This window comes from Salvelinus fontinalis, chromosome 8 (assembly GCF_029448725.1).
Source record: "Salvelinus fontinalis isolate EN_2023a chromosome 8, ASM2944872v1, whole genome shotgun sequence".
In the NCBI taxonomy this organism is placed as follows: Eukaryota; Metazoa; Chordata; class Actinopteri; order Salmoniformes; family Salmonidae; genus Salvelinus; species Salvelinus fontinalis.
The window spans coordinates 7119816-7146312 of record NC_074672.1 but is presented as its reverse complement, the minus strand read 5'-3'; the positions used below and the strand labels follow the sequence as shown (position 1 = coordinate 7146312).

At 44.5% G+C, this 26497-nt stretch overlaps 1 protein-coding gene across 4 annotated transcripts in view; it reads left to right on the top strand.

Annotated features, from left to right (window-relative positions):
* The window catches only part of LOC129860446 (chemokine-like protein TAFA-5), a 33659-nt gene extending 23563 nt beyond the window's left edge, over positions 1-10096 (top strand). The window contains exons 4-6 of one of the 4 annotated variants that reach the window (XR_008760378.1): positions 5981-6023; positions 8082-8132; positions 8784-10096. Coding sequence is in view for 2 of the 4 variants with exons in the window: in XM_055930835.1 (XP_055786810.1) it covers positions 5981-6004 (24 nt within the window). In the remaining 2 variants the exon portion in view is untranslated. Of the gene's footprint in view, positions 1-5980; positions 6028-8081; positions 8133-8783 lie in introns of all 4 variants that reach the window. The other 3 variants (XR_008760377.1, XM_055930835.1, XM_055930834.1) reach the window with 3 other exon arrangements.
* Positions 10097-26497: the final 16401 nt, after the last annotated feature.

Here is a 26497-nt window from a genome sequence, read left to right as displayed (position 1 = left end):
CATCCTGTAGCACAAACTCAAAAAAGTTCTGGGACACTGTAAGGTCCATGGAGAATAAGAGCACCTCCGCCCAGCTGCCCACTGCACTGAGGCTAGGAAACAATCTTACCACCGATAAATCCACTATAATTGAGAATTTCAATAAGCATTTGTCTACGGCTGGCCATGCTTTCCACTTACCTACCCCTACCCCGGGCAACAACACTGCACCCCCCACAGTAACTCACCCAAGCTTCCCCCATTTCTCCTTCATCCAAATCCAGATAGCTGATGTTCTGAAAGAACTGCAAAGTCTGGACCCCTACAAGTCAGCCGGGCTAGACAATCTGGACCCTCTCTTTCTAAAATGATCTTCCGAAATTGTTGCAATCGCTATTACTAGCCTGTTCAACCTCTCTTTCGTATCGTCTGAAATTCCCATAGATTGGAAAGCTGCCGCGGTCAGCTTACAGACAGTAGGCAATTAAGGTCATATGGAATCATGTAGTAAACAAAAAAAGTGTTAAACAAATCAAAATCAACCCAGAAAAAAAAGAGATGTCCCTTTTTCAGGACCCTGTCTTTCAAAGATAATTCATAAAAATTTAAATAACTCCACAGATCTTCATTGTAAAGGGTTTAAACACTGTTTCCCATGCTTGTTCAATGAACCATGAACAATTAATGAACATGCACCTGCGCTTAGCACTTGCACTATGAAATTGCACTTACCCTGCTGATTTGTTTGTAAATATTATTTGCTATTTATTTAAATTTTTTAGATGTTATATGTTTTATGACTGCTGCAAGATTAATTGCCTCTGAGGACATTCTGAATCATGCATTTTGGCTGAAATAGTCAGCGCTCTATAAACGGAACAGCACACACAGGATGACTCAATGGGTCACAAAGAATTGTATTACAATTTATTTTAAATGATCCTGCTGCCCTGGTGGCTTTCTGCCAATTGTTCCCTCTCCCTCCAAGTTGTTAGCCAACATAAAATGATTGTAGACTCTAAGGACCCATTTTCTGGACCCTGGACTAAAAAGCACTTTCAATGAAGAATCTCCATTGAGTATGTTTTTTGTTGTTGTACAGCAGTTGACTTCATCTTGGTCCGCAAAACCAGCCCTAGTTTGACAAGCCTATGCATTGAAACGCATTGTGTTTGAATTTCAGCCATCGATCAATTAATCTGACCAACTAAAATACCGAAGTGTTGATAACGGCATCTTGTAAAATGTGTTATAATGTCGGTGACTACGCAAACCAACATGCCTAAGTTCTTAATGCCCAAAGTTATTTTGATATCCCCAGCTCAAAATTGGAGGAGACAGACTTCAAACAAGCCCAGTGCTCAAAGGAAGGAAAAAGCCCCTGGATTTCCCTTTGGTTTTTCATACAGTATCTAATTGATTGTAATGTATTGATCCCCCCCCCCCAGTTGTATAAGGAGTAACTAATTATTTCATTATATAAAAAAAAGTATGCTTGAATGAGCACAGAGAGCAGAGGAATATTGTGTGTTAAGGAGGAAAGAAGGATAGGTTTGGAAAGTATGAATCAGTATGGATAGACGGAAACAGATGTAGAATGAAAGATTACTTAAAACGAAAGAATGAAAGCTGACTGCTGAAATCATTTCAATATGATTCCCCTATTTGTTCCCTCTTCTCTTTGACGTTCCAATGGCCTTTATGTTTTAGCTCCATTTTAAGAGCTAGTGAATTTCATGACTTTATCCACTGTATCTGACATGTCCCTGGGCACAGCCCCTTGTAGGTATAAATAAAGTGGCTTCCACTCTTTTTTTTACTCCTCTGGTGCTGCCACACTCTATTAATTCATCTATGTTTTCCTTTTATTTTCTCCTCGGTGTATGTTACCCCTCTCTTGTTCTTGTCAGAGCCCCTGTCTGAACACAGTCCTTTCCCCTGTCACTTAGCGCACTTTTACCCCGCTTCCCATTTCAACTTCCGTCATTGCCTACTTTTTGAACTGACATTTTTGCTTTACTCAGCTCTGTTTTCTTTTCCACAGACTGTTGTCTGGTGTAAAAAAAGACCTGTGTTCTGTTGAGGTGTAACGTTCAGAATGGAGCAGATATAAATTAAATGTAGAATGGCTCTGGTTGCTCTCGATTCCATGTGATGCAAAATAGGGTATCTTCTATACACCTAATTTCTATCGGCAATGGTCTGGATTGTGCTCCCTACTAAATATGAAATGATGCACATCAATTAGTTACAATTAGTAGTTACGTATTGTGGCAAACGGCAGGGAGAGGTGAGGGAGGAATATATTACGCTGCCCGCTGGCTCCACCCCCAAGCCTTATATGGACTTCCTGCCATAACGAGGCAAGCCGGTGGGTCGTTAAGCCATTGAGTGCTTGGGGATAAAAGAGGAAGCGGGCTGCACAAAGAGGGAGAGGACCGAGAGGGAAATGCATATTATGGAGAGTGTGAGAAGCGGGAGAAATACCTGTACGATTACCCATTGTGAACTGGTTGCTGGATCAGGGTATAAACTGAATCTCAGTAAAAGCGAATTGATGCAGCTTAATATGGCCGCAAAAAAATCCCCTTTACATAACTTGCCATTTAAAATTGCTCACAGTAGTTTTATTTATCTCGGGGTACATGTCACAATCAGATTTGAAAACCTTTTTCAAGCCAACTTTGCTCCTTTGCTACACCTCTCCTTAGTCACAAGAATTGATTCTATTAAAATGAATACTCCCTAAACTCTTATATCTCTATCAGTGCCTACCGATTTTTCTTCCCAATACATTTTTCAAAAAGATTGACGGACTAATTATACCTTTTTATATGGAACATAAAGCCCCCTAGGATATGAAAACAGCTTTTGCAGAGGTCCAAACCAGACGCTACCGGATTTCAGATTCTAACCTTAGGATCATTCAGTACTGATTGCAGAGCAGAGAGATATTCCCACCCCCAATTTGACTGGAGATGGAGGCCATCTCATCTATACCATCATCATTGTCTTCCCTCGCTCGCTCCTCCGTTACAGGCCCTTACTCCTCCTTCAACAAAAATATATGTCAAAACAACATTGAAGATGTGGAATCAATTTAGGTGCCACTTTGGGTTCCAGACAACCTCTTCTTTGGCTCCGGTAGCCTCAAACCCAGATTTTCCCCCCATCTATGGTTGATGGTGCTTTCTCAACATGATCTAGTCCCTGTATTAAAAGAGTCAGAGATCTCTATATTAACAATACATTTAGTACGTTTGAACAATCATCAGCTAAATTTGGTCTCCCAGACATTCTTACTAGTCTGGAGTTACGTCCACAGCGTAGATCCCCGATTCCCCACCCTTCCTGGTGAAACACAGTTTGACACATTTCTTGTCCCACTTCCTACTCTGAAAGGCCCCATGTCAATAATCTATAGTCAAATTTGCTCACTACAAACCACCTCATTAAACAATATGAAATCCTCATGGGAGGAGGAACTGGGTGAGGAAATATCTGATGAACTATGGGAAGGGGCACTCAAAAGGGTACATACCTCTTCTATTTGCGCTCGGCACCGTCTCATTCAATGCAAACTCATTCATAGGGACCACTGGACCAAAGCAAGATTATCCAAAATGTACAAGGATGTGAACCCTAATTGTGTACAACGTAACCGGTCTCCTGCTAATCATGTACACATGTTTTGGTGTTGTCCATCTCTTGTTGGTTTATGTAAAGACATCTTTAACACACTCTCAGAATTAAGCCAGATCGAGCCAGACCCTTTTACTGCACTATTTGAGGTTTCCTTACCCGCAATACAATTGACCAAAATGAATAAGGATCTAATTGCCTTGGTTACTTTGTTAGCAAGACGAATAATTTGACATAGATGGAAATCCTCTGCACCCCCTTCTCATGCTCTTTGGATTAAATCTGTTATGAATTGCATGAAGTTGGAAAAATTAAACACACACTCAATGGGTCTATAGACAAATTCTATGCAATGTGATGTATACTTATATATTGGTAAGAGGCCTGGTGTGTGTATACACGACATCTCAGATGTTAACGACTGTATTATCTGTGCTAGTTGACCTGTAACAACTGTCTTTTATTATTCTATTTTTTTATTCTGAAGCTGGAGTCGTATATCTCCCTCTCTAACTTTAAGTGTCAGCTTTCAGAGCAGTTTGCCGATCACTATTACTGTACATAGCCAATCTGTAAATGGCACACCCAACTACCTCATCCCCATATTGTTATCTATCCTCTTGCTCATTTGCACCCCAGTATCTCTACTTGCACATCATCATCTGCACATATCACTTCAGTATTAATGCTAAGTTGTAATTATTTTCGCCTCTATGGCATATTTATTGCCTACCTCCATACTCTTCTACATTTGCACACACTGAGCATAGATTTTTCTATTGTGTTATTGACTGTGCGTTTGTTTATGTGTCGCACTGCTTTACTTTATCTTAGCCAGGTCGCAGTTGTAAATGCGAACTTGTTCTCAACTGGCCTACCTGGTTAAATAAAGGTGAAATATAAAATAAATTAAAATACCTATACCTCGCCTTCTACTCGGTTCTTGTACGTTCATAATAGATAGCAAGGTCTTGGAACTCTTCACACACCAGTAGAGAATGTTCTAGGCATTCAGCCTTCAACTGAAGAAAAAAATGAAATCAAGAAACCTTGGGCATGCTCGGAAGATTCTATTGTGGTCATTTGAGATTTTTTTTCCCCTCTTTTCTTATTTTGATATAAAGATGCCGCAGAAGTACTTAGCATTTAGATGAGATGATGTCGAAGCGGTGTGGTGTATCAGCACCGCTCCGAGGAGTGTTTCTCTGATAGCGCTTGGTAGGGCACTCGGACAGACAGAACCGACACAGCAGGCAGACAGGCAAACAGACGGACCAGACACACACAGACAGGCGGGCGGAGAGACACAACATACAGAGACACGACTGAACTACCGACTGACCAACAGATGGGTGGGAAGTGGAATACCAACTGTGCCCGTTGTTGCTGCAGGAGCCCCCCGTACAGCAGAGAAGAGGCTCCTGGGAACACCAATGTGTTTACCGCTCCCCACTGTACCATGGCCTTGATTGGCTGCACAGACCATTAGCTTCCTGATTATTAGACTTTAGCTTCTTGGAAGTAAGATATTCATTCCCCACAGCTAGAAAGCACTGGCAGTTGTTTCCGTCCCTCTGGGCAAAAGGCAAACATTTGTTTTTGATGCTTACCAGTTTTAATGCCCTGACGAGTTTCTTCAAATGTGAGGGAAACAACAGAAAGTGCTCTGGGAAATTAATAAGATACACAAAATATTAGTGCTTACTCACAGAGAATAGATAATGAAGTGGAAATAAAGTATTCCTTTGCTATTAAACAACATGCAGCAAGCATATAGTTCAATTTTCACTGGACACACTGTATATTGTAATTGTTCTATTGTGACACTGGAAGGTAATGCCTCGGGAACCATGGCTCAGTCGCCCATATGGACCCACCTTACCTGCTAGTATTTCCTGGTAGTGTATAGTTCAAAGGTCAGAAAAAATGCAACATTTGACAAGTAAGCCTAACTTTACGTTTTGGGCTCCCGAGTGGCACAGCGGTCTAAGGCACTTCATCTACTACAGACCCTGGTTCGATCCCGGGCTGCATCACAACCAGCTGTGATCGGGAGTCCCATAGGGCGACGCACAATTGGCCCAGCATAGGGGAGGGTTTGGCCGGGGTAGACGTAATTTTAACATAAGAATTTGTTCTTAACTGACTTTCCTGGTTAAAAAAATAAAAATAATAAGTTTCCATCATCTAGCCTTAAATTTAATTGAATGTCTTTCCATCTGTGCTTCAAAAGGGACATCTGTTATATGCTCCTTGCCATTTTGCTGGTCTAAAGCACGATAGTACACTTTGATAGAAGAGAGCTGTGGTCTGTCCTGAAGTTTCTGCCTTTCAATCTTGTCTTTTATCTTCTTTCTAGCCTTTGCCTAAGGAACCATCGTAAGGAGTTTAGAACACAGTGGGTAGGTGAGTCTGGCTCAATCCATTTTCTTTTTTGCACTGCCAGCTGTCAATCACATTTTTATAAACAGTGGCAAGAAAAAGTATGTGAACCTGTTATGAGAATGTTGTTATCAATGTTCATAGACTTCAATTAATCTACTCAGTCTGCAACCCAGTGTTTGTAAGATTCTGGTTGAATGAAGCAGACAAGAGTCCCAGCGTACAAAAATCAAAGTGTTTATTCACGAGAACTTTCTGAAGTCCATTATACAAAGACATCCATTTTATAGCTGCGCACATACTTCCACGATTAGGGAAACCCTGAGAAGTACTCCCTATGCTCTCATAGGTTCCTCAGAGGCCTAGCCAGGTCGGTCCAAACACAGTTGAACTGTTCTCGGTATCTTTCTCGGCCCCCACATACAAGTTCAAATCCTGAGCTACACCTTGCTCAGACAGTCTGTGTTTTTCCACTATACAGATACATTGTTTAACCTAATTCTGACTAAAACTACACACATCATCAGATTATAATTGTATGATTCTAATCAATTTCATACAATTATAAGGTTTCAGAGTGGAATTATTTAATCATTATCTTTCAACATTTAAATTATTTTATCAGAACCCTTTGGAATTACCTGTACTTCCACATAAATAGAATTTGATCTGATCTTCACCTAAGTCACAACAATAGACAGTCTGCTTAAACTAATAACACACAAACAATTATACGTTTTCATGTCTTTATTGAACACACCGTGTAAAAATTCACAGTGCAGGGTGGGAAAAGTATGTGAACCCTTGGATTTAATAACTGTTTGACCCTCCTTTGGCAGCAATAACCTCAACCAAACATGTTCTGTAGTTGCGGATCAGACCTGTACAATGTTCAGGAGGAAATTTGGACCATTCCTCTTTACAAAACTCTTTCAGTTCAGCAATTTTAGTTCAGCAATAAACTTGGGAATTCATTTTTCTGTTGATGATAGCAAGCTGTCCAGGCCATGAGGCAGCAAAGCAGCCCCAACCCATGATGCTTCCTCCACCATACTTTACAGTTGGGATGAGGTTTTGATGTTGGTGTGCTGTGCCTATTTTTCTCCACACATAGTGTTGTGTGTTCCTTCCAAACAACTCAACTTTAACCGGTAGAAGACCACATGTTCCAGAGAACATCCAGATGCTCTTTTGAGAACTTCAGACGTGCAGCAATGTTTTTTTTGACAGCAGTGGCTTCTTCCGTGGCGTCCTCCCATGAACACCATTCTTGTTAAGTGTTTCACGAATCGTGGACTCGTCTACAGAGATGTTACCATGTTTCAGAGATTTCTCTAAGTCTCAGTCGGAACACAAGTTTTTAGCTGTACCCTCAATAACATCTGCGAAATATGTGTACGTATGTGACCAATAACATTTGGTTTGATTTGATTTGAGATGAGCAGTAGTGCAGATCTGAGAACATCTTGCTATCTACCAATTCTAACATTAATCGTTGGAGTTTTAAAAGGTAAAACTTACACCTATTCATAGCAAAAATGTTCTCTTTTCCACAGAAAATACATAATTGGTGGTTGCATTTTCCTCTGCGAAAATTACTTTGATGTAAAAAAAAAAAAAAAAAAGGGCATGAGAAAAATCTAAAGGCGCTATACTGCTGGAAAATTACTTAATGCAGAGGGTTACAAATTAAAAAGCCCAAAGAGGCTACTTCAAAGGACCAGGCTACTTCAAATGGCTGTGTTGTTTAAGAAGACTAAGGAAATATACTGTTGTGTTGAGAGTGTGCGCTATTTTTGGACTGAGAAGGACAGAAAACGAATAACCAAATTAAGTCAAACCCGCACTGCAGAAAACCGTAAACTCCGTTTTTTTTACCCCAGTAAACATTGGCTACTGCAGTTTATCCAATTATTTTGTGAATTTCTGAAGCCATAGGAATATTATTTGTCCATGGTGCAGGGCTGTGTGAATCCCTGCCTAGAAAAACTATGACTGTAAAATTGGGTGAAATTGCAGAATCTCAATGCCTCTGTCTCACAGCCAATGTTGTAAGATTGATTTTCATTCTTCCACAGAGATAACAAAATGTATCATATACCAGAGATGGGGAGAAAAAGGGAAATTGGGTGCGTCGTAAATATTTATTTTCCGGGTAGCCTCAAATTCATGAATTTCTTTGCAGATTTCCAGACTCATATTTAAATGTATGAAAGCTTCATATGAGGGGTCTAGGGTGTCTAATTTGACCATTGCTCATGGTGAATCATTTCTAAATGTTAATAAAAAAGTAGCTTTGGAATAGTACATGAAGTATACAGATAAAGATGGGGAGGATTCAAATAGTATGTTTTATTTAACCTTTATTTGTACAGGTTATTCTCACTGAGATAAAATCTCTTTTACAAGAGAGACCTGTTCAATGTAATCCTACATAGTCCTTAAGCTGTCATTATACACCACTTGTTGGACTATTAGGAGTGTTTGTATTGTCAAATCAAATTGCATTAGTCACATGCGCCGAATACAGTGAAATGCTTACTTACGAGCCCCTAACCAACAATGCAGTTTCAAAAAATACAGATAAGAATGAGATTAAAGGAACAAATCAGCTTACTTGGGAAGTTGATTTTATTTTTCCCTTTTATAAAGTTCATAGTTCACTCAAGATGAAGTCACCCTGTATAATGAACCACCACGAGTGATGAAACACCTTGTTTTCTCAATTCTACTGTTTATCCCCCTTTCTCCCTCTCTCTAACCCCCTACCCCCATCCCAGGTTTTTTTTGCCAATCATGGCAGAAGGGGAACAGAGGGCACACACTTTTTTCTCAAACCACTACACACCCCCACTCCACAGACCAGAGGAGCCCTACTATGTGACAGTGCACAGATGTCCGTACTAGCCAATGAAAGCAACACACCACAGCATCATCATCGGGACCCACATGCCACGTCACAAACTGAAGTACAAATCCTACTGTATATAGCCTGGGTTGTTTCAGCATGGCAAGCAGGATATCATTGGGAGTCTATGCATGTGTGGGGAACCAAGCATTTTTCTACCTGGTGTGACTTGGACAATAGTTTGTTGTGTCTAGGTGTTGGAGGAGAAACTCTTGGATGGATTTGTCAGTGACTATCTAACTTGACATTGACAGAACATTGTTTATCTGGTACATAGGACTGTCTGTCATGAGGCACTTACTGATAGACACCTGCCTGGCCCTTTATCGTGTGTGTGTGTGTGTGTGTGTGTGTGTGTGTGTGTGTGTGTGTGTGTGTGTGTGTGTGTGTGTGTGTGTGTGTGTGTGTGTGTGTGCCTCCTGATATACAATGGGAACAAGTTGACATAATCTTGTTAAGTGTGACACATCCAGGATTGTACTTCTGTCTAGAACTTTGTCACTTTACCTGAAGCTCACTTTCTTGCAAACTTGTATAATCATGTTTTAGGGGATGATCATGGATGTAAAGCATCATTATAACAGAATCATGTCTTTTCAATACATAAATATATATAGAAAGATCTACGTCACATAAGTTAAAAACAGTAGGTATGTCCGTCAATGTGTATTATCAATTAATATTTCAAAGTTATGGTTTAAATTGCCTATGTTTTAATATGAAGCTCATTGTAAGTGGCACACCTCCACACTACATCAAAGTGCTGCTGTTTATATTGGATATAATGTGTACATTCACCGTGTATACTGTTCCGTGAATATTTTTTACTTGAATTTATGTTACAGGAATATAAGAGAGTGAGCATCACAGAAAGAGTGAGATCATAAGGATATTGTACACATATCACTGACATGTGGTTATTTTCCTTCGAAAAACACGAGGATAAAGAGACAGCCTCTCATCCCTGGGGCTAATTTAATTGTGTGTGAATGTAGTCACGTGTGAATGTAGTCACGTGTCTTGATGCTTGATTCACAGTGATAACTTTTACATGCGCACAGTATTCCGGATAGTAGCTCATATCCCAGTTAAGGTCTTATTCAGGATAAGATGTTTACATGCACCTTTGATATCCCGCTCACAAGTATCCCTTTATCCATGAATAAACGAAATATTCATAATTTGCCCGTGGGTGGCGGAATGATTTTTTTGACAGGGGCTGCGGGATTTTTTGTTGTTGCCTCACTTAGACAAAAACAAAATTAAATAATCTGACATTAAGTAGGCTATTTGTTTGTCAACTTCTACAAAATTTGATACACACTTCTCTCTTGGTACTCAATAATAATGTCATAGAATGATCATCAACAATCTAGTTGACATCTGTAAAGTATTATCTTTCATTTCTGCTTCTCTCACAGAGCGAAGACGTTTGGGGACCGGGAGATTTTCCTTGCAAAATTTCCAAATGACATCAGTTTTTTGACCGGTTTTAAAGGACCCCCCAACCCTCTGAAGAATGACGAAGGCTACTTGTACATATTCACAAATCGGGTGTGGGAATTTCCATGTGGAGTTGATAAACATCAACATATAGCTAGCATGCTAACCTGCTAACCTTATCTAACTAGCTAGCTAAAGTTATATGTTGTTGCTGTTAATGCTGTTTTTTGTTTTAACTACAACATAGTTAAAAAAGATTAGCCAGCTGGCTCTGTGGCTGGTCATGGATTTGTCATAAGCATTGATTTAGGGAAAACATCCCCACAGATGGAAACCACTTTGGCTTTGCCATCTATTGTTATCGCCAAAGTTGTGTCATCTTACATAAATTGTGGACGTGAATCCGCCATAGAAATAGTTAGAAAGAATAAGATGAAGCTCCAGTAACATGGGTAACTATTGAAAGAAAGCTGATCTGCGTTTTTCTACATTGTAATGGACACGGGGGAACCTTTGGTAGGTAACGTTACGCTGCTGGTAGGCTTCGGCTGTGGTAGAGCGAAGCCAAGTCAGCCCTTACTCATGGTTCTCACAGGGGAAGTGAAATTCTAGGCTACATTGACTTTAGTCATAATCATGCACGCCGCCAATAACATAACTATAAAATTCATTTTTTTTTTCCGCGGGCGACTTTTAATTATCTGGATAGACACTTGTGGTTTCTAGCTAACGGTACACCAATCGAAGCGTTGAAGAAAAAAATACGTACGTTTGCACCTCCTAGTTTCATTTTCTCCATGGCTCAGAGGGCAAAGTGGACACAAGACAGTGGGGCTCATTTTAGTAACGAAGAAGAAGAACTTTGCAGCTGTTTTCTGATTCATAAACAACGCCATGCTGGTGGGTGGTAACATTCAAAGAAAACCCAGCCCTGAAACGAAACGTAGGCTGTCAATCATTTCTATGTCATATCATAGGATAAGACACCGCGTTCACGCAGATTTGCACAGAGTGGGCAGTTCGGATTTGTCACTTCAAACACAAATATATAATTCTTTGTCTAAAACAAATTACTTATTGACATAAATCGTTGTGCAACATCATGGGGAAGCTCTAGCCATCATCTTTCAGTTTGAAAAAGTGGATTTCTACTGATGTTGAAAAGCTATAAAAACAATCCACTATGTTTCTGATACTATTCAGTTTGTCTTGGATGCATGTTTAGAGAGTGAAATACAGTCAGCTTTTATGTTGCGGACATTTTTGCACATTTAGACTACAGTATATTAAAAAAAAATTAAGATGAAATAAATGAATCATATTTCACCACACAAAATTACCTTTTGGCCTATCAAGAAACACTTAATTCTACAGGAGTTAATATTATAATAGGGTACATGTGAGGCCTACAGTCAGTGTCCAGACTTCAGTTACTATTATAATAGGGTACATGTGAGGCCTACAGTCAGTGTCCAGACTTCAGTTACTATTATAATAGGGTACATGTGAGGCCTACAGTCAGTGTCCAGACTTCAGTTACTATTATAATAGGGTACATGTGAGGCCTACAGTCAGTGTCCAGACTTCAGTAACTATTCAAACTATTACTGTTCCCATCTGAACATCAAAGGTGATACTATGCAATAAATCTTACGCAGGCCGCGAAAAACAATAAACGGGGTAAGATGTTTACCCAGTCTAAGATCAGCATCTTATTCTGGTTTTTACAAGCCTATTCATGTTATTGTAAATGGGATATAATGTTAATATGGGTCAACTAAAAAAAACAGAGTACTTGAGTATCCCGAGTAATAATGATATATTGGTTGGCATGTATATGTCATCAGGGGTATGTGTGAAAAGAACACCGCTATTCTCATCTGATCACACTTCCCTTTGATTACTCCCAGCTGTACCCATGTCCTTTTCTTTCACTCCTTTGTCTTGTTTTTTTTTTACCCAACACAATTAAAATGCTCTTGATTGAGTCTAATCCCATGGATGAAGCTATGAATCCACATCGGACATGTGATAAAAGGTCAGTTCTCTGACGTCTTGAAGCGCAGATATGAATGGTATCAGTCAAAGTTAGAGAACAAGGAAATGTAAGGAAGTCTTCGGTTACAGTCATTTCAAAGGATTGCACTTTGAACAATGCAGTGGTGCATAAGGATGGTATTCCCTATATACTTACCACTAATGCCTCGTTTGCTAAGTTTGTCGCATTGCACATTGCATTGGTAGTGCTAAAAGACAAGGACATAATATCTGAATTCCTCCATCTTTATGCACCTTCGCCATTGGGAAAACAGATTTCTATGTGGTCGAACTTTGACCTTTTGACTCGAATGCATAGTTTTCCTATGACTCTTCAAATAGCAAAACAGATTTTTTGAAGAGATTAACATCTACAATCAGTGTGAGGTAAACTTTAGGTCACATTGGCCCCGTTATCTTTAATGGTTGAATCCTGCCACAACACACCTAATACGAGAAACACACTTCAGAGGCCTTTGGACTCTCTAAAGACAGCATCGTTAAAAAGTGCTGTGGCATAGCAAATTAACTTTTACTTATGCATCTATCTTACCATTGGGCTAATGAGAAGCGGTCTCGGTCTCACCTGATCCGATGTGACCCCACAGTCAAGTTGTGCTTTGTTCGCTCTGACACGGCACTGTGCAGTCACAGAGAGGGGAATTTAGATCCTCTGCTCCCAGGCCAAATTGTTTTCTGCATGACGGGACACATATCGCACACTCGCTCTCCCAGTCTCATTGATGTGTACTTGTTTCAAACGATACAACGAACTGGTAAAGAAAGGCAATTAAGCCAACTGGGCATCAGCCCACACCTAAGGTCCACCACCAGCCTGTTCTAATGGGAAAGAAAGTATAGCCATTTGAATGAAGCCACATCAGCGTTTTGTCGCTTCAAAACATACAACCAGACCCATTATAGCTATATAAAGGCCTTATCAGTGTGCAGTGAGACGGGGGGGACCAGAGAGAAGATAGCGGTGTGAAATTGTCGTTTTGCTTGAGCAACGTGGCTAATTTATAATTCTCCAGGGGTCAGGTGACGCTCCTTGACTTGTGGATTTTATAGGTCTTAATAAAGCGCTGCGGGCGTTTATGCATAGCACAACATCCTTCGTTCCCTTAGTGAGGCAAGGAGGGGCTGAATTTAGCCATTGTACTGCAGCGTCGCTGTCCTTCTGAGCGTGACACACACACACAAACACACACACGACGCTTTAAATTCAAAAACACGAACACACAAATGAATGAGATGACAATTGGATTAAAAAAAGGTTCTTGACCAGAAGCGCTAGTCTAAAATCCCACACCAGTCATTTCAAAAATGAAAAGACTATATGTGCTGTTTCTGTTTGTAGGTTGCTCACCATGTTAATCCATCCGTTCTCTTGGTATACGTACCTCTGCCATCCCTGTTCCTCATAATGGTAAGTGTCTCATGCCCCCAGAAGCATTTCCCCGCAGCAGTTTCAAGCTGTAATATTTGGAGGTTGACAATATGCCGTGATGTGCTCACAACATATTGGCAGATGTGCACCCATTCTCATTTCTTGGTTGTGTTGGGGGGGCCTTAAAGGGGCAATTCCAAGATTGGTGGATCCAGTTTGGGACCCAAATCAGTTGCAGGATGACTGCTTTGTTATTCTTTGAATCCCAGATTGTCCCTGTAATGGGAGAAGCTCCATCGGTACGAGGTGTAAGAGTCTGCCGCATAATGAAACAAAGTTCCAATCGAAAAGTGGTCGGATTTTCAAAGAGACCCGGCCAGTAGGCCTAAGCTAAACAACACGCGTTATTACTCTCATGGTAGTACTGTGGTACTCTCCACTGCCACCTTTTCTACCCCTCATAGGGTCTTCATAAGAAAAACAAGCTCAATGGAAAATCTCCAATGAAAGTGCTTTTTAAGTCCAGGACTAAGCACTCCTGTTCCCTAGTGGGAACGCTGTGACATTGGTTTATGGAAGTGACTCTGATGATGTCTGAATACCTGTGATGACTATTGACTTTCATTTTAAAGGTTGAGTGGCACCATTTAAAACTCAGGTCAATACATGACATGGTTGTTTCTTCGTGTGTCTATCCATCTGACATCTGTCGGTCTCTTTCACAGACACCGACAGAAATGTTAGTTTAAAAAATATATATTCATAGACATCTTATTCCCTCAAGGTTGTCTTAAAGGGCCTGTACAGTCATCCTATTTCCCAAATAAAAATATCCTTTGAATGACCAAAACATCGCCTATAATATTTTTACCCTATTAAATCAAATGCTCTGAATTTAAGAAATTCTACCTTTTCTCTCAACTCTAAATATCATGAAGACTGAAGAATGGCTGATTGGGCAGGGAGCTAATATTCATGATTTCACCTTGACTGACAGCTCTTTGAAACACCCGTGTGGTTGTTGCCAGGTAACAAGATAAACAATGGGCCGCATGTCTTGCCGAGCGAAAAAGTATTCCTCAACCCATTTTCTTTGCAAAATGCTCTCATGGTCACCAGTTCTGATCACGGACTGTTAGATATCAGATGAACAGCAGCAATATACAATTGCATTTCTATTGTTCCGTAACTAATTACCGAATACAGTTCACAGATACACTTCTTCACAATAATTACTTACACCTGAGTCACATTAGAAGCTTAGACATAAGGGAAAGTATATGACAACGTCATGCAATAAGTGTACAGGACAATTTATTGGTGCATCTGTATTAGCATTATACATGACAGAATTGTATGACATTTTTTTGATCATTTACAATATGCCAGCATAGCCAAAATATTTGTTCAACATTAACACTCATGAGAAATAATGGTGAGACATCGATTTGACATAAATAATTGGAGCCGTAAACCTATTATAGGCACTCGGCCGCCCTACAGTGTGCATTTCCAATAAATTGATTTGTGTGTTAAGATGTGCGCTGAGAGTCAGGAAGCAAGTTCAGGGAGTGAGCGTTTTAATAAAATAAACGGAACATAATACGAACCTCAAACAGTGCACAGACATGAAACCCGAAACAGTGACGCCTGGGGAAAGAACCAAAGGGAGTGACATATATAGGGCAGGTCATCAAGGAAGTGATGGAGTCCAGGTGAGTCTGACGATGCGCCAGTGCGTGTGATGATGGTGACAGGTGTGCACCATAACGAGCACACTGGTAACCTAGAGGCCGGATAGGGAGCACACGTGACATTGTGCAATTTATAACACTCATCTCCCATCCGGATGCTTGAAAGAAACTATTCCAAATAAATAACAAAATGTGATATAATGAATTATTTAGGCGACAGAGATTGATGGGGAGGTTAGAGGGAGAGGAGGGGCACCCATGTACCCCGCTTCAATCAAGTAGGCCAGTCACCCACTTGGCTTCAGTCACCCCCAAAATTGAAACAGGAGACAAATCCATTTATGGCCTCCCTATCAGGACTCTCACACTGGGCAGACAGGGGTCCTCTCACACTGGGCAGACAGGGGTCCTGGATGGACAGTTCACACAGCTTCCCACCATACAGCGTGGATCAAGGGTGATCTCATTGAATAAGAGATCCAGGAGCCTGTCTACGTAGCCTGTAATGTCTTTGAAAAGGGAAATGTTTTTGAAACAGGAAGTGAATTTAATTAAATTGTATTCACTGTTATGATGCTATCAATTTGTTGATGATGTGAGCTGCTCATTCTACGATGTCTTTTCTGGTGTTTCTGAAGCATTCCATTTTAAAATATGCAATGTTTGATTGTGCACTTTGTTGAAACTTTTCAATGTTTGTATTTGGGAATTTGTGTGTGCTTGAAATGCTCAACTGATCAGATTTGAAATGAATAACTATGACAGCAGGGGCACAACTTTGGTTTTAGGAGTGGGGGGGACCTATTTTCATTTTATTTTTATCCGGTAGGATAAACACTCCAAACAGCCTACTTGACACTCGGAGGCGTCCGCATGGTCCTAAAGCACACCGTGGCCTTGTTTTGTATCACATTCCTATGATAAAACATGTCCGCCCCCCCCCCCCCCCCCCGTCTACAGTGAAAGTTGCGCCCCTAACTTACAGTATATCCCCCTTCTTTGCCTGGGGAAAGATGATTTTTGTATCACAGAATTCCTGCTGCGGTGGTTGCCTGGGAAGCCCTTCCACCAACAACTGTTAGACAACAACCCACACAATGTCACGTCTGCTCCTGCTCCTCCCCTCCGACATCGCCGGAGTACTAACCACCGGTCCTGGCACTCATCATTACGCGCACCTGTTGATCATTATGATTCACACCTGGACTCCCTTACCTCATCATCTCCTCCCCTTTATATGTCACTGTCCCATGTTCTCACCAGTTGGTATTGTTATTGTGTATCGGTGTTCTGCCTTATGTTAGTGGTGTGCTCTTGGTTTTGTTTTATTAAAACGTTGCACCTGCTTCTGACTCACTGCCCCATCATTACAGAATACCAACTTAAAATATGGAAACAGCAGGACAACCGGACATCTCCCAGACAATCGATGAACAAGGTTACCCTCTTCGTCTACACCATGATCAGCTGGCTCAACTGGGGACGGACATGGAAGAGTTCCACCAGTCTACAACGTCTCAACAGCGGAGGATATTCTAGAGCCTGTCTACCCAATGAATCAGCACACCAGCCCATACAGCAACCCGCTCAGGTCAGTGATGCCCATCTATACCTCCCGGAGAAATATGACGGAACACCATCCAAATGCCGTGGTTTCCTCCTTCAGTGCTCCCTCTATTTCACACATCAGATGGGAGCCCCCACCACCAAAAGGTCTAAGGTTGCCATGGTTATTTCTCTGCTGACTGGGCGGGCAATGGAATGGACTACGGCCGTCTGGGAGAGAGGAGCTCGAGACTTATGAGGGGTTTATGGCTATATTTTACATGTATTTTCGATCATCCTGCGGAGGGCAGAGAGGGTGGTGAGGTCAGCTCCAGCAGGAGAATCAGACAGCTGCTGAGTATGCGCTTACCTTCCGGACAGTAGCAGCTTCCAGTGGCTGGAATGAGCCGGCACTCAGCACGTTATTTCGAAGAGGTCTGTGCGAGCCGGTCCAGACGGAACTGGCCTGCCGAGATGACAGCCTCACCCTGGAAGCACTCATTGTCATCCGTCTGGATAACTTCCTCCGGGAACGTCGGCATCTTCATTGCTTCTCTCCCTCCTTCAGCGAGTGTTCGGGATCAGAGCCTGAACCCATGGAGGTAGGGGTCACACGCCTTACCACGGCGGAACGATGCAGACGGATACAGCTGGGGCTCTGTCTGTACTGTGGCCAGGGAGGGGACAAGCGCCAGCTGTGTCCGTTACTTCAGAATGCAGGATCCACTAGAGCAGAGGGACGGTCATGGGATGTTGCATCCCCTGGACCAGGAGTGAGTATTCCATCTACTGCTCTTCCTGTTAGACTCTTTGTAGTACCCATCACTCAGGCTGACTGTCCCTCATGCCCTGTCTACAGCTTTAGTGGATTCCGGTGCCGCGGAGAACTATGGATCAGACCCTTGCCTCCTCTCTCAAAATTACTACCTACCTCTAGGTTCCGGAACATCACACACATCACCCAAACACTCACCCTCACTGTGGAGCCCAAACACCAGGAAACCATCCCCTTCATCACCAGTGCAACAGTTCACAAGTTCATTCTTGGCTTCAGCGCCATAACCCTACCATCTCATGGTCGAGGATGAGAATCACCTACTGGTCACCTGAATGCCGGGGGACCTGCTTCATTGTCCCCTGTGGTTCCACGTCGGTTGAGAGTCATGTGGATGCCCTCCAGCCCAACATCACAGAGGAATATCAAGATCTAAGTGAGGTATTCTCCAAGACCCTTACTACCTATCTCCCTCATCACCCCTGGGAATGTGCCATTGACCTGTTTTCCGGTGCTACACCTCCACGCAGACGCATCTACCCTCTGTCGGTGGTTGAGACCCAGGCCATAGAGGACTACATTCAAGAGGCCCTCCAACAGGGTTTCATCCGCAGGACCACGTTGGCTGTGTTCTTCTTCATGGCCAAGGAGGGAGGATTACGCCCTTGTATCGATTACCGTGGACTCAATGACATCACCATAAAATATCGGTACCCTCTCCCGCTGGTGCCGTCAACCATCGAGCAACTCCGTGGGGCCCGGTTCTTCACCAAACTGGACCTTCGGAGTGCCTACAATCTCATTCGCATCTGGGAGGGGGATGAGTGGAAGATTGCATTCAGCACGATGTCTGGTCACTACGAGCACTTGGTTATGCCCTTTGGCTTAGGCAATGCTCCGACAGTGTTCAAGGAATTTGTCAACGTGGTGTTCAGGTACATGCTCGGACGTCAGGTGATTGTGTACATCGATCTTCTCGACCAACCTGGAAGATCACGTCCAAGCAGTCCTGGAACGCCTCTTGGCTAACCACCTGTTCGTCAAGGCGGAGTAGTGCCAATTCCACCAGAGGGCCCTCTCCTTCTTGGGCTACAAAATCAGCCCGCATGGAGTTTGGATGGAGGACAAGAAGGTAGATGCGGTAGGGTCATGGCCAGTCCCAACCACCATCAAGGGGTTACAACGGTTTTTGGGGTTTGCCAACTTTTACCGCCGCTTCATCAGGAACTTCAGCTCCGTTGCCGGCCCTCTTACCTCCCTCAAGGTTGGGCCTCGTAGGTTGGTTTGGTCTCCAGCAGCCGACGAGGCCTCTCGTCTCAAGGGGCGTTTCACCTCCGCCCCCTTGTGGATGAGGTAGACACATCGGAGGTGGGTGTGAAGGCAGTTTTGTCACAAAGACAGGGGGACCCATTAAAATTATTTCCTTGTGCTTTCTTCAAGAAACTGTCCCCCGCAGAGGAATTACGTCATCGGCGATCGGGAGCTCTTGGCGGTGAAGTTGGCATTAGAGGAGTGGCGACACTGGCTGTAGGGCGCCAAGGAACCATTCGTCATCCTCACCGACCATCGGAACCCTGAGTGCATACGGACAGGGAGGAGACTGAATCCGCGCCAAGCCAGGTGGGCCCTCTTCTTCATCAGGTTCAACTTCAAGCTGACCTGTCGCCCAGGTTCTAAGAACATTAAAGCCTTATCTACGATTCGGGAGAGGATCCTGTCCAGAGGGCACCCATAATCCCATCCTCCCGAGTCGTGGGTCCAGTGGTTTGGGACGTAGATGTGGACATCCGCCAGGCTCTAGAGAGGGAGCCCGCACCCCAGAAGTGTACTCCCGCACGCATCTACATACCCACAGGGATAAGGGATCGGTTGCTGACCTGGGCACACACAGCTGTCGTTGCTGGACATCCTGGTATTTATCGCACCATCCATTCCCTCAATGAGAAATATTGGTGGCCCACCTTGGTGCAGAATGTTACGCGGTATGTCAACTCCTGTTCTGTGTGTGCTCAAACCAAGTACCCCAGGAATGCGCCAGCAGGGAAGCTCCTTCTACTTCCTGTGCATCAGCGACCTTGGTCCCATCTAGCCATTGACCTTGTTACTGATCTTCCTCCTTTCAGATGGTTTCACCTCCACCAATCTAACGGGCAGGTGGAGATGATGAATCAGGAGCTAGGAAGGTTCCTGAGGAGTCATTGTCAAGACCGGCAGGGTTAGTGGGCACGTTTCCTTCCTTGGGCAGAGTACACCCAGAAGTCTGTCACTCCTCCACTGGGTTGACCCCCTTACAGTGTGTTTTTGGTTTTCAGCCGGCCCTGGCCCCAAGGACCCAGGGCCAGACCACGGCTCCTGCGGTAGATAAGTGGTTCGTCAGAAGGAACAGGCAAACCATCACCGCAGTGAGACCCCTGTGTTCCATCCTGGGGATCGCGTCTGGCTCTCTACCAGGAACCTCCCATTCCGCCTGCCCTGCAAGAAACTGAGCCCCCGGATGGTGGGGTATGGCCCAGAGTATGGTATGGCCCAGAGGAGCGGTGTTGGGTTCCGGTGGAGGACATTCTGGACCACAACATAATCCTCAATTTCCACTTTCGCCGGCCAGACCGACCCGCTCCTCGGGGTCGTCCCCCTGGTCAGCTTTGTCCTGCGGCTGGTGCCGCACGTCGGCGGGAGGGGGGGGGGGGGGGTGGGGGGGGGGTACTGTCACATCTGCTCCTCCTCTCTGGCGTACGACATCGCCAGAGTACTAACCACTGGTCTTGGGATTCATCATTACACACACCTGTTAATCATTATGATTCACACCTGGACTCCATTACCTTCGTCTCCTCCCCTTTGTCACTTTCCCTTGTTCACTCACTTGTTTGTATTGTTCTTGTGTATCGGTGTTCTGCCTTATGTTAGTCGTTTTCTTGGTTTTGTTTTATTAAAACATTTCACCTGCTTTCGACTCACTGCCCCATTACACACAATGGAATGGCAAAATATGATTTTCAGAGGTAAATTACAATACTATACACACCGTAAGTCCTTTTGTGGACAATATTCCTTCGTGCTGGCAGTTTTAAGACTCAATATAAGGGTGCTTAGGGATGGAAGAACAAAAGTCACAATATGGTTCGGGTGTACAGAAAATATACTGTTTCCAAGTCAAAGCAGCCACAGTTGCATTATCTAATGTTGGCTTCCGTGTCAAACTCTGATACTTTCTGGGCAGCACTTGCAAGAGCCACTGTCAGTGATGGTACAGCGTCTGTCGTCAGGATTCGCTTCCTGGAAAGACCCATCTAATGTTCTCCCCAATTGATAAAGCAACTTCACTCAATGTGCACTGCACACACATGACATGATTGTGATTTTCGGTGCAGCCTGTCCCCCCTAAATTAAAAGCAGCCACTGCTGTCGGATGTCATTCTTCCAAAATAGTGGAAGGTTCATTTTACACTAGCATCCAGTCACAACACAGAGTGCTTTTGCTGCCTTGCTGTTAAGTAGCTTGCTAACAGTCACACCACAGATGAAAGGTTACCAGTATCTTTGGTCGTATGTTCTGCTTGCGCTAGCTACTCGTACCTAGCTTACGGTTTGTAAACAAAGCCAAAGCAAGGTGTAGGTGCACATTTATACGGCAGTACATATTTTAAATTAGATGTATAACCGCTGGATGTAAATCCTTGGCAATGCCTGCCTCCTGAATCGAAGTGTTTCACAATGGGCGGAGGGGACGAGCAATTTCATGATCAAACTCGACCAATGCACCAACTACAGTCATTGTTCGTACTTGGGTCACTACTTTGATCTGGTTTCCACCAAATAATCAAATTTGATAAACATTTTCACTGTTTGGGACTTTTAACACTTAGGGTCAGAGTTCAGACCAGAAACCTACATTTGTTTATGCATTTATTAGATGACTAGAAAAATAGATGGCAATACAACGAGAAAATGGATGACAATTCATTTGAAATGGTAATTTGAAAGATGATGCAACAACAATAAAAAACAGAAAATGTATGTTTAATTCCTTGTATTTTCTTCTACCAGATCTATTGTGTTATATTCTCCTACATTCAATTCACATTTCCACAAAATTCAGAGTGTTTCCTTTCAAATGATACCAGGAATATGCATATCCTTGCTTCTGAGCCTGAGCTACAGGCAGTTAGATTAGGGTATGTCTTTAGGCGGAAATTGAGAAGAAGGGGGGATGCCCCAAAGAAGTTAATCAATGAAGCTACATCAAGTCTATAATCCTTGGCAAGTAAACAATTGCCCCATTGGAGCTCTGAGTGGTCCGGTCAATGTAAATTGTCCGGTGGCGATTTTTATGAATTGTTCAGCAGTCTAATGGCTTGGGGGTAGAAGCTGTTGAGGAGCCTTTTGGTCCAAGACTTGGCCCTCCGGAACTGCTTGCCGTGCAGTAGCAAAGAAAACAGTCTATAACTTGACTGGAGTCCCTGACAATTTGATGGGCTGTCCTCTGACATCGCCTATTATATAGGTCCTGGATGGCAGGAAGCTTGGTCCAAGTGATTTGCTGGTCAACAATACCCTCTGTAGCGCCTTACGGTCAGATGCCGAGCACTTGCCATACCAGGCGGTGATGTAACTGGCCAGGATGCTCTCGATGGTGCAGCTGTGGAACCTTTTGAGGATCTGGGGACCCATGCCAAATCTTTTCAGTCTCCTGAGGGGGAAAAGGTTTTGTCGTGCCCTCTTCACGACTGTCTTGGTATGTTTGGACCATGATAGTTTGTTGGTGATGTGAACACCAAGGTACTTGAAACTCTCGACCCGCTCCACTACAGCCCCGTTGATGTTAATGGGGGCCTGTTCGGCTCACCTTTTCCTGTAGTCCACGATCAGCTCCTTTGTCTTGCTCAGATTGAGGGAGAGGTTGTTGTCCTGGCGCCAGATCTCTGAACTCCTCCCGAAAAGGCTGTCTCATCATTGTCGGTGATCAGGCCTACCACTGTTGTGTCATCTGCAAACTTAATGATGGTGTTGGAGTTGTGGTTGGCCACGCAGTCGTGGGTGAACAGGGAATACAGGAGGGGCCTAAGTACACACCCCTGGGGGGACACCAGTGTTAAGGATCGGCGTGGCAGACGTCACTCTGATGACGTGGTGGAGTTAATTAAGCTTGGAATGTAATGAGTAAAGGAAAAAAGGTGATAATGTAGTGAGTCACAAAAAAAGTGGAAAAAAAAATGCAAACATGGGCGGTTGAACACATTAAATGCTTACCCTCAGAGGCATCATTCCCATAGGAAGGGCCACATGTCCCCTCAGATGTGTCATGTAAAAATACATACAAATGTTGTTGGTGTTTCTCTGGTATACTACTTATCTAGCCCAGATAGGTTCCCAATCTTCCAACCATATAACTAGATACCAAGAAGCCATTTCAGGCTCTCAAGTTAGAGTAACTAGCGTGTCTAACACTGAGCAAAAATATAAACACAACAATTAAAGTGTTGGTCCCATGTTTCATGAGCTGAAATTAAAGATGCCAGAAATGTTCCATGTGTACAAAAAGCTTATTTCTCTCAAATGTTGTGCACAAATTTGTTTACATCCCTGTTAGTGAGCATTTCTTCTTATCTTTTCACCAACATAATCCATCCACTTGACAGGTGCAGCGTATCAATACGCTGATTAAACAGCATGATCATTACAAAATATGCAGTTTTGTCACACAACACAATGCCACAGAATTCTCAAGTTTTGAGGGAGCGTGCAATTGGCATGCTGACTACAGGAATGTCCACCAGAGCAGTTGCCAGAGAATTCAATATTCATTTCTCTACCATAAGCCACCTCCAATGTAATTTTAGAGTATTTGGTAGTATGTCCAACCAGGCCTCACAACCACAGATCACATGCCCAGGAGCTCCACATCCGGCTTCTTCACCTGCAGGATCATCTAATACCAGCCACCTGGACAGCTGATGAAATTGTGGGTTAGCACAACCGAAGAATTTCTGCACAAACTGTCAGAAACCGTCTCAGGGAAGCTCAAATCAAATCGAATGTATTTATATAGCCCTTCGTACATCAGCTGATATCTCAAAGTGCTGTACAGAAACCCAGCCTAAAACCCCAAACAGCAAGCAATGCAGGTGTAGAAGCACGGTGGCTAGGAAAAACTCCCTAGAAAGGCCAAAACCTAGGAAGAAACCTAGAGAGGAACCAGGCTATGAGGGGTGGCCAGTCCTCTTCTGGCTGTGCCGGGTGGAGATTATAACAGAACATGGCCAAGATGTTCAAATGTTCATAAATGACCAGCATGGTGTCACGATCGTGTGGAGGATTGACGGACCAATACGCAGCTTTAGGAAAATAAGCCATCTCCTTTTTAATAACGAAGAAGGCAAACGAAACAAACACACTTACGAACTAAACAAAACAAGAAAACGATCGTGAAGCTAAACAACGATGTGCACACACTGGCTACAAACGTATCACATAGACAACTACTCACAACAAATGAAAGCCTATGGCTACCCTAAATAAGGCTCCCAATCAGAGACAACCAAAATCAGCTGTCTCTAATTGGGAACTCATTCAGGTAACCATAGACTCTCCTAGACAACTAAACATACATAGACAACGCTAGACACATGAACTCAACCCAAACCCATATACTACACCCAACAACCCCTTTACCATAGAAACACCCAAAACCAACAAAACACAAACATTCCCCATGTCACACCCTGACCTAACTAAAATAATAAAGAAAACAAAGAATACTAAGGCCAGGGCGTGACATAACCCCCCCCCTTAAGGTGCGAACTCCGGGCGCACCATTAACCAGTCTAGGGGAGGGTCTGGGTGGGCTTCCATCCACGGTGGCGGCTCCGGCTCTGGTCGTGGTCCCCACGTCACCACAGTCCCTAACCGCCTCCTTAGCTTCCTCCAAATGACCCCCCTCCACATTAACCCCACTGCATTAAGGGGCAGTTCCGGACTAAGGGGCAGCTCCGGACTAAGGGGCAGTACCAGGGTAAGGGGCAGTACCAGGGTCAGGGGCAGCTCCGAACTAAGGGGCAGTACCAGGGTAAGGGACAGCACCAGGATAAGGGGCAGCACCAGGATAAGGGGCAGCTCCGGACTGAGGAACGGCAGCTCCGGACTGAGGGACTGCAGCTCCGGACTGAGGGACGGCCCATGGCTGGCTGACGGATCTGGCTGCTCATGGCTAGCTGACGGATCTGGCTGCTCATGGCTAGCTGACGGATCTGGCTGCTCATGGCTAGCTGACGGATCTGGCTGCTCATGGCTAGCTGACGGATCTGGCTGCTCATGGCTAGCTGACGGATCTGGCTGCTCATGGCTAGCTGATGGATCTGGCTGCTCATGGCTGGCTGACGGATCTGGCTGCTCATGGCTGGCTGACGGATCTGGCTGCTCATGGCTGGCTGACGGATCTGGCTGCTCATGGCTGGCTGACGGATCTGGCTGCTCATGGCTAGCTGACGGATCTGGCTGCTCATGGCTGGCTGACTGATCTGGCTGCTCATGGCTGGCTGGCGGCTCTGGCAGATCCTGTCTGATTGGCGGCTCTGGCAGATCCTGTCTGATTGGCGGCTCTGGCAGATCCTGTCTGACGGACGGCTCTAGCGGCTCCTGTCTGGCGGGCGGCTCTAGCGGCTCCTGTCTGGCGGGCGGCTCAGTAGGCTCATGGCAGACGGGCGGCTTTGCAGGCTCATGGCAGACGGGCGGCTTTGCAGGCTCATTGCAGACGGATGGCTCAGATGGCGCTGGGGAGACGGATGGCTCAGATGGCGCTGGGGAGACGGATGGCTCAGATGGCGCTTGGCAGACGGGCAGTTCAGGCATCGCTGTGCAGACGGCAGACTCCTGCCGGCTGAGGCGCACTGTAGGCCTGGTGCGTGGTGCCGGGACTGGTGGAACCGGGCTGGGGACACGCATCTCAGGGCTAGTGCGGGGAGCAGCAACAGGACGCACAGGACTCTGGGGACACACAGGAGGCTCGGTGCGTGGTTTAGGCACTGGTGGTAAAGGGCTGGAGACACGCACCATATGGCTAGTGCGTGGAGGAGGCACTAGTGGTACTGGGTTGGGGCGGGGAGGTGGCGCCGGAAATACCGGACCGTGCATGCGTACTGGCTCCCTTGAGCGCTGAGCCTGCCCAACCTTACCTGGTTGTATGCTCCCCGTCGCCTGACCAGTGCGGGGAGGTGGAATAACCCGCACCGGCCTATGTAGGCGAACCGGGGACACCATGCGTAAGGCTGGTGCCATGTACGCCGGCCCGAGGAGACGCACTGGTGACCAGATGCGTTGGGCCGGCTTCATGACATACGGCTCAACGCTCAGTCTAGCCCGGCCGATACGTGGAGCTGAAATGTACCGAACCAGGCTATGCACGCGTACAGGAGACACCGTGCGCTCTACTGCGTAACACGGTGTCTGCCCGTACTCTCGCTCTCCACGGTAAGTACAGGGAGTAGGCGCAGGTTTCCTACCTGACTTCGCCACACTCCCTTTAAGGCCCCCCCCAAGAAATTTTTGGGTTGTACTCACGGGCTTCCAGCCTTGTCTCCGTGCTGCCTCCTCATATCGCCTCCTCTCGGCTTTAGCTGCCTCCAGCTCTTCACGAGGAAGGCGATATTCTCCCGGTTGTGCCCACGGCCCCTTACCATCCAGTATCTCCTCCCATGTCCACGAAT